This window comes from Bacillus rossius, assembly GCF_032445375.1.
Source record: "Bacillus rossius redtenbacheri isolate Brsri chromosome 9 unlocalized genomic scaffold, Brsri_v3 Brsri_v3_scf9_2, whole genome shotgun sequence".
Lineage (NCBI taxonomy): Eukaryota > Metazoa > Arthropoda > Insecta > Phasmatodea > Bacillidae > Bacillus > Bacillus rossius.
This window is the reverse complement of record NW_026962013.1, coordinates 38,176,900-38,190,472: the sequence shown is the minus strand read 5'-3', so window position 1 is coordinate 38,190,472 and position 13,573 is coordinate 38,176,900. Positions and strand designations below refer to the sequence as shown.

General features: G+C 38.1%; 1 protein-coding gene across 1 annotated transcript in view; it reads left to right on the top strand.

Annotated features, from left to right (window-relative positions):
- LOC134542951 (uncharacterized) overlaps nucleotides 1-11,253 on the top strand; it is a 647,441-nt gene extending 636,188 nt beyond the window's left edge. The window contains exon 5 of the mRNA XM_063387576.1: nucleotides 11,054-11,253. Coding sequence (XP_063243646.1) covers nucleotides 11,054-11,118 — 65 coding nt within the window. The 3' untranslated portion in view covers nucleotides 11,119-11,253. The remainder of the gene's footprint in view (nucleotides 1-11,053) is intronic.
- Nucleotides 11,254-13,573: the final 2,320 nt, after the last annotated feature.

The window sequence follows — 13,573 nt, the reverse complement described above, 5'->3', positions numbered from 1 at the left end:
TATATCAATTTTATTAATATAATTAGATGTTAAAATACAATATCTTCGGGATTGGTAGCAGGAAAAAATTTAATATTAACTTAGAGTGTTGATTCTGTCTGAATTGTAATTATAGTTTAGCTGTTCATGGCGGAAAGTAAAAATGTCGGTGGGTGTTTCAATGCAACTCGGATGAATTATTGTAGGGATCAACAAAGGCCAGCATTGCCTCACTCTCAGGCAAAACATATTTCAATACCGATTTAAAAGTCTAATTACATTATATTTTTTGACCGATAGATCTTTCAAATTTTTATGTTATCTCAGCAAAGAATACATACAAGTAAAATTACACAATATGACTGGAATTTTTAATTAAGAGAATAAATTGGTTGTAAAATGTGAGATTGTGCTGAAGGCCAGGCTTTATATTTCAGTTATCAACTGGAAGCTCTTTATTGTTTTAAATAAAAGACTTCGCGAACTAATTTGTTTAAGAATTTCTGCATTCCTCACAGATTCATTTAAATAAAAAAGGTAAATTACAAGGAAGAAGAAGTATGAAGGTGTGTGAGTAATTTTTCTCTTGTTAATAATTAATATAGAAATGAGACCGACTACCCAATCCCCTTTCTGGAGAGAAAAATATATATTTTTAGGGTACAATGAAGATATACTATAATTGTTTGCCGATGTATTAACATTTTTAATTAACAATAACCTCTTCAAGATTATAGTTTTTTCGATTCTTCTTATCGAGTCACTTTCAAGCTATTAAACGATCATCTAGTATTAGTCTTTATACGCCTACGGCCTGTTTTGTTAAACAAATGCTAAACACAAGTGAATTTAAACCTTATAACAGGCACTTACATCATAAGCTAATAGTTCTACGGTATGGAATTTAGTACGTATGGCCACGTGCGTGATTAGGAGACGGCATGCCGTCACAGAGTTGAAGTTACTTTACCTCGTCATGGTCATATTTTAATGCCCAGAACATTGTTAAACCGGTGCTCGATCACATCTGATGGTGGTTAACAAGTAATTAAAATCTCCGTCTTTAAACACAGTCAGTTCCATAAAATGCAGTCAATTTCAAACTGTTTCCACAGTGCGAACACTACACTTCAGTCAATGAAGGTGTATAATCAACATGGCGCAGACCATGAGCTGAGATAAAACGGCTTCACTCGGTCACCATGTAATCTTCCAGACATGGCCACCCGCTGGTGATAACTGCGGTGATTGCTGCCACAAATAAAATAATATAGAGTAAAACAATGACTGAAGATTCAGTGACTCACGCCCTCGCTCCGTTGAACACTCTGTAATGAAACCATAGTTATTTTACACCTATCACATAAGCTAGGCAAGGATCTTTTCAGTACGTGATTTATCTTTGCATCGTCAATATTATTTACTATATATATATATATATATATATATATATATATATATATATATATATACTCTCTGTAGTGTAGTGTGAATTGCAAATTACACATTAAAATTATGTCTTACCAAATACAAAAAAAATACTAATTTAAAACATAGCCTACATCTAAGAGACGGGTAAAAAATTCGCAGATTCATTTCGCGATACGCTAAAATTCAAAAACGCATACTTTAGCGATCCTTCTGCTATTGGCACAAGGGCTTATCTGGAAGACCCTGGGCCAGTGAGGAGACCCTGGGCCAAAGAAGCGTTGAACCCCGGGCAGCCCAGTCTAGACAACTTTCGAGTCAGCAGCCAATGAGCAGTATAGGATTGTGGAGTCCATCCTAGCGGTAACTGAACCGCGAAATTTTTCCGATCAATAGTTCTTGGACGCTGTGTAAATAAAATTTATTCCATCGTTTGTATTAAAACGTGCAAATTGTGATACCATATATTGTAGCATCCAATACAGATAATTGGCGATAAAAATATAATAGAAAGGCTCTACAATTATAATCTGTATTTTAAATTTCAATATTATTTACAAAACATAGTTCAAAGTTATTTCTTAGCGTGAGTGTTTAGAGCCTGAAATAGCGTGAGTATTTGACGGTGAAACACGAGAACCTCAACACAGTAATGAGTGTGAGTGGTTACCGACATAGGGTAAAACTTTATCTTTATTGCTGCGCCATGAAGTGCTACGGGTCACGTGATGAGCATGCTCGCTCCAGGGCCTCCCGCCGCACGCGGTAAGGCCTGTCGAGTTGCAACTGCTCACATCAGCTACATCCCTTAAGACAGTTAACGGTCACACAAGGGAGAAGGAAGGCTTTGGTTTCGAGGAATAGATTTAGGTTACTTAAATTTTGTAATGTATAGAGACCGCAAAAATTCGCGGATTCATTTCACGATATGATAGATTTGTTTTTCGGTCGTGGGTAGGTTTCATACAAAGTGGAAGTTTTAGCACAATACATTTGTTTAAAAAAAAGAAGAGGCAAATGATATCAGTTAAAAAAAAAAATCTGTTCTTGCAAAAATATATTAAATATTTACTTTTCTATAAAAATAAGAATAACGACAGCAGATGAATGCCACAGCTTGTACACTGTCATAAAATGAAGTAAATTTTCAGACTTTTTAGAAATTAATGCATCTCAGATAAATGAAGAATTCTTCGTAGTTCCAGATAACTAGATCTTCGTGGAAACTATGCTGGATTCTGACTTATAGGTACTGCGTTCCGTTATAAAAAGCTTAAACATGAACGTGAAACGAAGAAGACCATACGTGTGCTATAGACTTAACAAACATTTGAAGGTTTTGTTAGCACTCAAAGATTATCCTCTAGTTTTCATGTTGAAAAAAACAAACTCAGATTCCGACTGCAAATGCAATATATATATATAATATTATGTGCAAGTTTTCTTGAGTTCGTCAGCAGGTATGCCCTGAAAATGTCACTGACCTTTAGGGCAGAAGGCTATTAAGAAGGCGTGACATTTGCACCGCCCCGGATAAAAGAAAATGCCCTTCTTGGTAAATTAATTTTTCCCTGGAGTATTTTGTGAAATGCTGACCACATAAGCTTGATTAATCGTGGATAATATTTTTTTAATTTAGAAAATGAAATACGACCAAACAAATTTAACAACATTCTTTTTATTTGGTTTGTTTAACGTTTTGTTGACAGCGATGTCTTAAGGGACGAAGAGACATAACTAGAGACTGGATTCATTTCGTGATGTGCTAAATTTCCAATAATTATATCTAAGGGCTGGCAGTAGTATAGAATAGGGCATACTGGGACATGGCGCTGGCGCGTGGAGCGGGAGCCGAACCGCCATCTTAGATTTTGACGTCACGGCGGCCATCTTGGATGACCTTGAAATTTTACCTTGACCGTTGACCTTCAAATTTTCAACAAATTCCTCACAATTTGCCAAAATTTCAATTTTTTTTGGAAAAAAATCCCGCCAAAAATCCTCAAAAAATGGAAATTTTGACTTTTGAGGAATTTTGGGCAGTTTCGGGCCGGCCTCCGGGGAAGTACCGCGAGGAGTGCGGCGAGAGATTCGGCGGAGTGCCGCTTGAGTGCCGAGTTCCGAAGTTCCGTGCGGGTTCCGAGCGGGTTCCGAGCGAAGGGAAGTGCGACGTCGGTGAAGAGGCGAGAGTGGCGCCGCGACGCGGAGTTCGACTGGATCGAGAGAACGCGGTTTATTGAGTGACGCGAGACTGTGTGTGTGGACAGGCACGAAGTAAGGGGTGAACCACAGTTGAGCCTAGCTCCAGTGAGGAGTGTGAACTGTGGAACTTGACAGACATTGGGTGACTTGAAAATAAACCATTTAAAGTGCCACTGATTTGTGGTCGGTCATTTTTAAGTATAATAATTTATTTTGAATGTAAATACTAATAATCAATAAAACTGTAATAAAACTTAAAACAATTAAACTTATAACAATAAAACCAACTATTTTTTTCACATCCAAGTGCAACCAATATAAGGTGAGCGCCCATTTCTACAAAAACACCAAATTATACCAATACTACTATGTACCACATAAAATAATCTAATTTAATTTTTCTATCACGATCAGTAACTATTTCATGATTGATGATAACTTTTTATTACATATTTTTTATAATTAAAGAAATAAATCCTTGTACGATTTTTCACACGCGGACACACTAGTTTCAAAATGTTTTGTTTACGAACACTGACAATTGGATTACAAACACTGTTGACAGAAGAGCAGCTGCACTACTACTGGTACTACTTCTGAGAACTTTCTAAATTTGAGACAAGTTGCGTGGCACAGACTGTAGCAGTGTCCGCGGAAGCTGCCACGGAATATTCCAAGGAGGCTTCCACTGCCGCGCAGAGCTGATCAGCTCAAAGACTTGGTGCGTGACTCAGAACAAGCGGGAGGGGGCGGCGGAAGAAGACGGTTGCGCACTGCGAAAGGGGGGAGGTGGGTTGTTTGTAGATTGAAGCAGATGAATATGTCGTGGGTTTCCCTGATTGGAGATCTCGCGGCGTGAGGGGAAGGGAAGAACTCTCCGCGAGGCCCCGACCTACATCAACCAACGAGAGAGACAGCTGTCCTTCGGGGTTGCCGTCAAACCGCTTAGACACACGCCGTTTAGAAACACACAAGGTAGAATATTCTACGTTTTGTCTGTTATAACTTGTGATTGTTCTAAGTTGCGTGTTTCGGCAATGTATGCTTTGGTAAACCTGTTTTTAATTTATGACAGTTTTAAGTTGTGTTTATCTAACTCGTGAAAGTTATTTCAAGATTTTTATAAGTTAAGACTTTTTTAAGTTGTGTTTTTCTTAATAGTATGTTTCTAAATTATGATTGTTTTAACTTGTTATAACTAGAGACCAGAAAAAAATTCGCGGATTCATTTCGCGATAGGTTAAAATTAAAATAAGTATACCTTCTAGCTGCTTTTGCTTTAGGCTCACAGGCGTTCTGGACTACTGTAGGCCAATGAATAAACTTTCAACTGACAAACCAGTCGAGACGACTCACAAGCCAGCAACCCATGAAACTGGGGTTATTTTCCCGAGTGTACAAATAACTGTGCAGCCTATCCTGAATGTTATCGAAACCGTAAAAGTTTTTTTCCAGTTCTTACTTATGAGAACTCAAAGTTACATGGGTTTTCACGAGTGTTGTAAGCTGAGTGTTCCTGGAGGCGCGTGGTCGCGGTGGACCAGGAGGCGGGCTGGACAGCGAGGGCGACTGGTTCGACCCCCGACTCCCGGACGTGACTCAGTTCGCTCTGCGACTACGGAGCACGCCTCGTCTTCAGCCAACAAGCATAGCTACGCGACGTAAAAATCACAACTTATTTTGTATGTACTGGAAACTCTCGACCACTGCTCTAACGATATCGTTTGAATTCATTTAATGGCGCGAGCATTCGTTTTAGTCAGGTCTCTACTGAAGGTGAAAACATCGTTTTCCAGCATGCTTCAAAATAAAAATTATATGAAAACTCAGCAGTAAACAAATATGCTATACTTATATCACGGAGACATGCATAACATGTCATAACATGTCACCAAAGAGGTGCGTACGCTCGGTCGTCCAGATAATTTAGCTTTAGCTTGTATATATATTTTAATAAAACAAAATACAAGTCCTTTAGACATTACATTGTTTAATAAATACTAACTATTCAATACATGTGTAGATATATTTCCAAAAGTTTGAATTTGCATATCACTGTTATGAATAAATATATATATTTTATTATTTAAAAACCTCTGTGTTAGCCAAACAAACATACATTATCTACATATCTTGGGTGAAAGTGAAAAAGTAAGAGGTCAACATAATGGCAACTAATCAAAGCAGCTTACGAATATTAATATGAATTAAAAAGTACGGGTTGCTTTAGACAGGATGAAATTTAGATTTACTCCTCGTTAACACTTGCGCTTGGAGAGTAATAAGCAAATAACTTTATTTGTGTGCATGAACATATTCCGATTTGCTCCACAGCATATTCGGTAATATTCTGTCCTCCGAAACTCTTTATCACTTCACGTTTTAAGTTTGGGTACTGTGTTTTAACGACCCATTCTTAATTAACCTCAGGGGTCCATGTAGCGCGCTGCTCATTACAAACTTACTGATCCTACCTTAAAATACTGACTACGACTTTCGTGGAGGATTAGAGTACACGGTCTCAGCACGTTAGCCCACAGCACTACTTCATCTGCACGATGCGACGCGATGAATCCTGGGCAACGCAGTTTATTTCTACATTACGAATTTCGTTGTAGCTTAGAGCCAGTCGTAATTTTCCAGGTGTGTTTTTGGGTACGATTAACATTTACTAGTAGCATCAATTTTTCGCTGAAAAATCTGATTGCTCATGAGAATCTAATAAGTAGAGACCCGGAAATTTCGCGGATTCTTCTGGCCTCAGGATAGAATTCAAAGTTATAGGTGTGCTCGACCCATGTTTACTTTCCCATTGGTTGATTTCTTAGCGAGAACATTTTTATCCTTGTTATTTGGCACTACCTGATTCGCTTACTTCTCTCCTAGCTGAGCATCATTGGCTCACAGTCGTAGACGGGCGTGTCCAAACAACTGCGTGCCAATCATGAACACAGTGCGAGAGTGTGAAGGTTTGCATTCTAGCTTGCGACTAAATTAATCCACGACATTTCCGGGTCTCTACTAATAAGGTGTGTCCATGTTAGCTATTTTTTCCTTGTAATTGGCGGCCGTCTGCAAGAGAAGCCATCGCCTTGTTTGGCCGGGCCACTCAGTACGCGCTTACTTCCTCACTACATGGCTGTGATTGGTGTGCTGGCAGTAGACATGCACCTGGAATAAACTCAGCCAACCACGAAGCAAAGACAATGCTACAAAGTTTTAACACACAACTAATCACGAAATATCATCGCGAAAAATACATGGCCCTAACAATAAACTATTACTCTGTTCTCAACAAAACTCCGCGTGAATCAAACTTGACTGCTTGCACAACAAACGTAAACATTATTTAAACACCTTAGAGAGAAAAAAATGAATAACTTTTTCGGAATCACAGAGGAATTTTTCAGATTTTATTCTATGGCCTGTATGCTGTTGGCAGCCTTGTTTATAGTTTCCATCAGTTGACAAGAGCTGGTACTACCTATATGAAAGTTCTCTGTGGCTTTTCTTTATGTATAACTGTAAACAAGATGGCTGAAAACTGTTCCAACAGTAGTAAACGACGGTGTGTTGGTAAGTTAGTTTTTCCACTAATTATTTTTAAGTTTATTTTTTATTAGATAGCTGTATTTCTTTCTTAAAACTTATTTTGACTACATGCCTTTGATAATTTTCACAAATTCAGTTTATTTACCATTTTATGGACTTCTAAAGTTGCATGTCTCCTATAGGAGACATTAGGCCATAGGCTTTTATTTTCTGCTAGTTTGATCAGTGAAGTTTTCATAGCATTTGCTGTAATTTTATTGTGATTTAACAGTCAAAAATCATTGCAGAACTAATTTTTTGTTTGAAATAATGTGTATTAAGTTTTATTCAGTACAAAAAATTCATGGCGATACCCTAACCTAACAAAAAAAATGCATTTCTCTTTGTACAAAATACTAAAATATAAACCTTTTTTTTTGTTTTGCAACTTTTATTCAGTATTGTTCGAATCAATGTGTTTACCTAGTGCATGGCTTAAATAATCCATTTAACTGGCCTTAAATAAAACAAAAACTTTTACATTTTGAAAAAAATATTAAGTTTCCTTCACTACATGTATGTATTATGTTTGTTTCAGTATCAACATACTCCAATAAATTTATGGGGTATGACTTTGATTGGAACGACAGTGAAATGGAGCTATCCAACGACGACGACCTCGATAATGATAAAGACTATGAACCTGAAAGTGAATGTGAAGCTGGCCATGATGAAGAGGAAGAGGAGGAAGATGAAGATGAGGAAGAAAAGCAGACACAGCCATTCAAAAATAATTACATGGATCCAGAAACAGTAAGAGAAAGAGTATTCTGGAAAAAATTGGAGAATTTTGATCCTCTTCCACCAGCACCAACTTACGAACCAGAAGAAACCCAAGCATTAAATTTGCCACCCCAGGACTATGTGGGAAAATACCTACCAGATGATCTCTTCTCTTTGCTCAGCGATCACACAAACAGGCGATTTTTCAAAGAAACTGGTAAAGAATTGAAATGTACTCCAGAAGAAATGAAGAAATTCTTTGCAGTAACTGTATTGATGTCATATCTTGGTTATCCACACATTCGAATGTACTGCGCAGGAAAAATTAGAGTAACTGGCATAGCTGAAAGAATGAGTAGAGACAGATATCTCACCATCAGAAACAATTTAAAACTTGTTGACGATGATGAAATCCCTAATGATGAAAAGATAGAAAAGTTTTGGAAAGTTAAGCCTTTAGTACAAATGGTACTGAATGGCTGTTTGTTGAACCCGAAGGCTACAAATATCTCCGTTCATGAACAAATGGTGCCATTTTGGGGTCGTATGCCTGCTAGGCAAGTTATCAAATCAAAACCAAACCCATGTGGTATGAAGATTTTTTTGGCTGCTGCACCTGATGGACTGCCATTGGATTTCTTCTTTTATCAAGGACGAGGAGATCCAATTGTAGAAGAGGATAATCTTCAGTGCCTTGGAGTTGGAGGAAAGGCGGTGATGAGACTGGTAAAGAATATGCCTGCAGGAGTTTCTATTTACATGGACTGGTTCTTTACTTCTGTGCACCTGCTCGACCTCCTGCACTCTGAAGCACGATGTACAGGTACAGGCACTGTGCAGCGATCTAGGATACCAAAAAACACCAAACTGAAGACTGATAAAGTTTTAGAGAAGGAAGGAAGAGGGGCAATGGATCAGTGTGTCAGAAGTGATGGTCAGATTTCTGTCACCAAATGGTTTGACAACAAGGCTGTTGTGATTTTGTCCAACAAAGAGGGAATGTTGCCAACCGACAAGTGTCAACGCTGGAGCAAGAAAGAGCAGAGAAAAATTCAAGTTGATCGTCCATTTTCTGTTCGTGAGTACAATAAGATCATGGGAGGTGTGGACATGTTGGACAGGTTGATGAGCCTTTACTGAATCAAAGCAAAGACCAGGAAATGGACTGTCAGAATAATCATGCATTTCTTTGACTTTGCAATCAGTGCCGGATGGGTAGAATACCGAAGACACCAGGTTGCTCTTGGAACTCTCAAAAAGGACATACTCGACTGCCTCAGCTTCCGAATGAAGTATGAAGAGTTCCTCAATTTCACTGAAAAAGAAAGTTCGACTGATGAAGATGATCCAGAATTTCAATTTCTTCCTTCTGTCTCCAAGATATCGAGAATTCGAGTTCCTCATCCACCAGATGCACTTCGCAAGAAACATGTGCTTCACTTGCCAGAGTTCCCAGAAAGTTCACAAAAAAACAGATGTCGTCTGCCAGGTTGTGGGTTCAACACAGCAAGAATACGTTGTTCAACATGTAAGGCCTTTCTTTGTGTGCTGCCCAACAGGAATTGCTTCAAACTTTACCATGATTTATGACTGAAAAGTGTAGTGACAAAGTTTTTTCTGTGAGAATTTTGTATATTTATTTTAAATTTGTTACCAAATGCATATTTGTACTTGCAAAATATGGTTTGATACACAGAAATTATTATGTATGCATTTGTTGTAAATGGTTAGTGAGGGACAGCAGCAAATTATTTCGTTAATGTCTAATGTAACAAAACTCATGATTTTTATAATTGGATCAAAAGAGGAGCCTGATGAGGCTGAAAGCCTAATGTATCCTACAGGAGACATAGGATTGTGAGATAAGGAATAAATAATTAAAAATATTACTTGCAGTTGTATGATTTCCAACCATTTTCCAACAAAAAAATATTTATTGAATAGATTTGAAGAAATTTTTAAATTTCCAGGTCTCAAGAGGTTAATGTAAATCTCTTTCGTTGTTGGTACCTGCGACACGGGTCAAAGGTCAAGGTCACGGTCACGGTCATCCAAGATGGCCGCCGTGACGTCAAATAAATCGGTCATTGACTCGGCACCAAGCACCACAGCCGTGAAGCCAGTGCCAGTACCGCCATTTACACACTACTGATAATGTTCTGCCGTCGAATGAATGAACAGTGAGTAACATGTCCGCCGCTCCGCGAGTCGAAAAATAGGCCTAAATGACATGGACCTACCTAACGATAATTCTTTACATTATAACCATATCGCTATAAAATTAAAATAAAAACAATTAATATTCCACCCTCAGGAATTATTTAAACATTTTTTAACTAGCATAGTCTTAGTTGGTCTAAACATATTTACACACTCGTTGGCTCATAACAATAATTGGCGACAAATAATAAAATTGCCAAACTAAAGCGCGAAAACATTATACAAAGCAAAAATTATTTAGTTACACAGAAAAACAATTCATACTCATAAAACACTATTTAACAATACTAATATACACAAGTAATTAAAATAATAGGTACTTGAAAGAACACTATTTTCTTGCTATAATGGCCCGTGGCACGGTGCACAAAAATAAGCTCAAACCCCGTTGTGTTGCCCACTGTCCAAATACTCCCTTACTAGATGCCAGCAAGTCGAGGTGGCGTCAGGCGCAGGCGGGTCCCTATCCCTGCAGCATGACAGGGTTCAACCTGAGCCGCACGCCGCCACGTGGAGCCCGCTCAAGGGAACGGAGCCCGACAGGTTTTCTGCACCGTCCGCAACCTATTAGCGTCAGAAATCGTTTCACGAAAACGTTGCATTAAAATTCTGCCTTGAAATTTTCCCTTATCACGCCCAAATAAGTTTCACGTCAAAAACAAGATTCAAAATAGTGGACATACCAACGTTTGACAACAACCCCCCTTTTTTGTTTTTGTATTTACTGGGGAAAATTGCTCACACAAGCCGCCTCAGACTGAATTGCTTGTCTTCTGATGTTCAAGGAGTTCAGTTAAACATTTGGAAGCTAGTTCCACGAATATAGCACGGGAAGCTAATAATGTTTTCACAGTTGTTCGACAACGTTTGTCCTAGAGTGTTAATTTTCAAAGATGTATGGCCTTTACAGGTGGTGTTCTACGATCGCTCTTGGCAGCAGACACAGGAGGCGTGTCGGTAGCGGAGGCCGAATAAGTTGCGGTTCGCCAAGCTGAGCATCGCTGTTGCGGTGGTCAGCGGCCCGTCAACTTCCAGCGCTGATGATAAGGTAGGCCACGCGAAGGTCGCCCTCGATGCCTTGACCACCCATTACGACCTTCTTCTCATTCCAAGCAGAGCGCCAATTGGCGGCCACGCGTTTCCCCCCCCCCCCCCCCCCTTCGAGGGGACTCGGTAATCAGCGGTTTCCTTCTCTCGCGACCGCGGTCCAGAACTCCAGGGCGAGAGGCTGTGGGAGAGAGAGGCGTAATGATAGCCATCCGCGAGAATGTTTTAATATCAGTAGCTGGACGGAAATTGATGGGTTCCGAAAAGAAAAAAAAACGGCGCTGTTTAAACACTTAGTCTTAATGTGGGCTTCAGTGACCGGTTGAGAACTCACTATACCATCTGAGATTAAGCGTATTGTATACGTTATTTTAATGAATCGTACCAACGGAAGATCGAGTAAGAAAATTTCTATTGAAGTTCGCCATTGCCGATTATCACTGCATGTCGTAGAGAAACCAGAAGAATGTATAAACCAAAATCAGCCTAAATGAAACGTATGACTGCATAGACAGTACAGAAAGGAATTAGAAAAAAAATATCACGACACAGACGAACACAGAAGGCTGACAATGACGAGACAGTTGTAACAAGAAAGGAAAATACGAATAAACAATAAACTTGGACAACACGGCGGCAAAACAGACGGACGCAACGATGATACAAAAACAGTTAATCCGGACAACACAACGACAAAACATCGACGCACAGGCGACACCACGACGACAGCACTGACGAACACAGGTTTCCAATGACAACAGTTGCGACGTTTCTGAAACTTGACATCTGTTCCCGTCATTAGGCACAAACTGTCTGTTTGTACTAGGTACTTGTTTATTTAGGATTTTTTTTGGATCTAGTTCTTGTTTATCTTCATCGTTGTGTTTACATGTTTGCTGCGTTGTCCAGGTTTGTTGTCTACCTGCATTTAATCTGTCTTGTCGTTGTTAGACCACAGTGTTCGTCTGTGTTGTTATTTTATTTTTCATGGCTAACTTCCTTCAACGGGAATTCTTGTGCTGTCTGATATTTAGAGGTTGAACATTTTTTGTTCTTGCTGCCATCGTTGTTTTGTCCATAATATTAGTTTAGTTTTATCGTTAGTTCCGTTGTCAATCAGATGATTCAGTCTTTTTTACTGTGAATTTTTTATTTTTATATTTATTATTTATTTTATTTTTATTTTTTTATTTTTATAATTTTTCCATGACAAACAGTGCAAAACTGCAATGGCGTATGTCTAAAAACTGCATTAAATCTTTATCGTTGTTTCCAGCTCACTATGTTCGTCTGTGGATTTGACATTGCTCTGACTAATTCCTTCCACATAATTCTCAGTGCTATCTTTACATATTTAATATTTGACAATGGCTGATTTTGGCTTATTTTCTTTGTGTTTGTGTATTCATCTTTCTTTGTCCGTTCTTCGGGTTTTCTCAATGACATTCAGTGCAAACTATCAATGTTGTATGTCCAAAATAATGTTTCAAATCACTCTTTCCAATCAAAAGTGTCATTCAAAGACGGATAAATCATCATATGCACCACCATTAAAAGGGGGAAAAAATTAAACTTCCGACAAACAAATAATTTGGAAAAGTAGTTAAAATAATTCTTTATACTGAAAACCATGTGAATATTTATTTTGCTATTGGGAGTTAACTACAATAAAGTTACCATTAAAAGAAATGTAATCACTCTTTCGCGTGACATTCAAAAATGCAGATTTAACTTTCTAAAAAGGTAAATACACTAATTTAAGTCACTTCAAGGCATTTATGAAACTAATATGTGTACAACAGGATCACGGGGGATATTTCTATGTCAATCTGTTTCAATTTTAATCAAAATTAATTATCATTCATCTAAATAGCTATAAATACTATAATTCCTTTTCTATTTATACTAATGAGGTAACGTTTAAATGTTTCGATGTTAATTATTCTATCGCGTGTTTGCTACTAAACCGATTTGAACGTAATTTAAAACAGCGGTTACCCGTAGATTGACACGGAAGTTTTATATAACTACGGAAAACAATATCCAAGAGGGTAAAAGGGAGTAAGTTCAGTTTTGACTATCTACATAACTACATAGCATATTAATTATTGAATAAAATTTTGGGAAAAACTTCCAACTGATTTGGAACTATTTCCTCAATTTATCAATTAGAGGATGAAAATAGTTAAAATGTGGTTTTACACTAGTAAAATTATATCTTCGAAGTTATTCAAGCAAAAGTTAATATATGGAGCAAGAATAACTACTACACATAAACAGAAACAATTTTTTTCTTCTTCTGTGGACAGATTATTCACTGAGTATAATATTACGGGTGTGAAAAGTGACGCAAGTTCTCATGATTATAATCATTTACGCGACT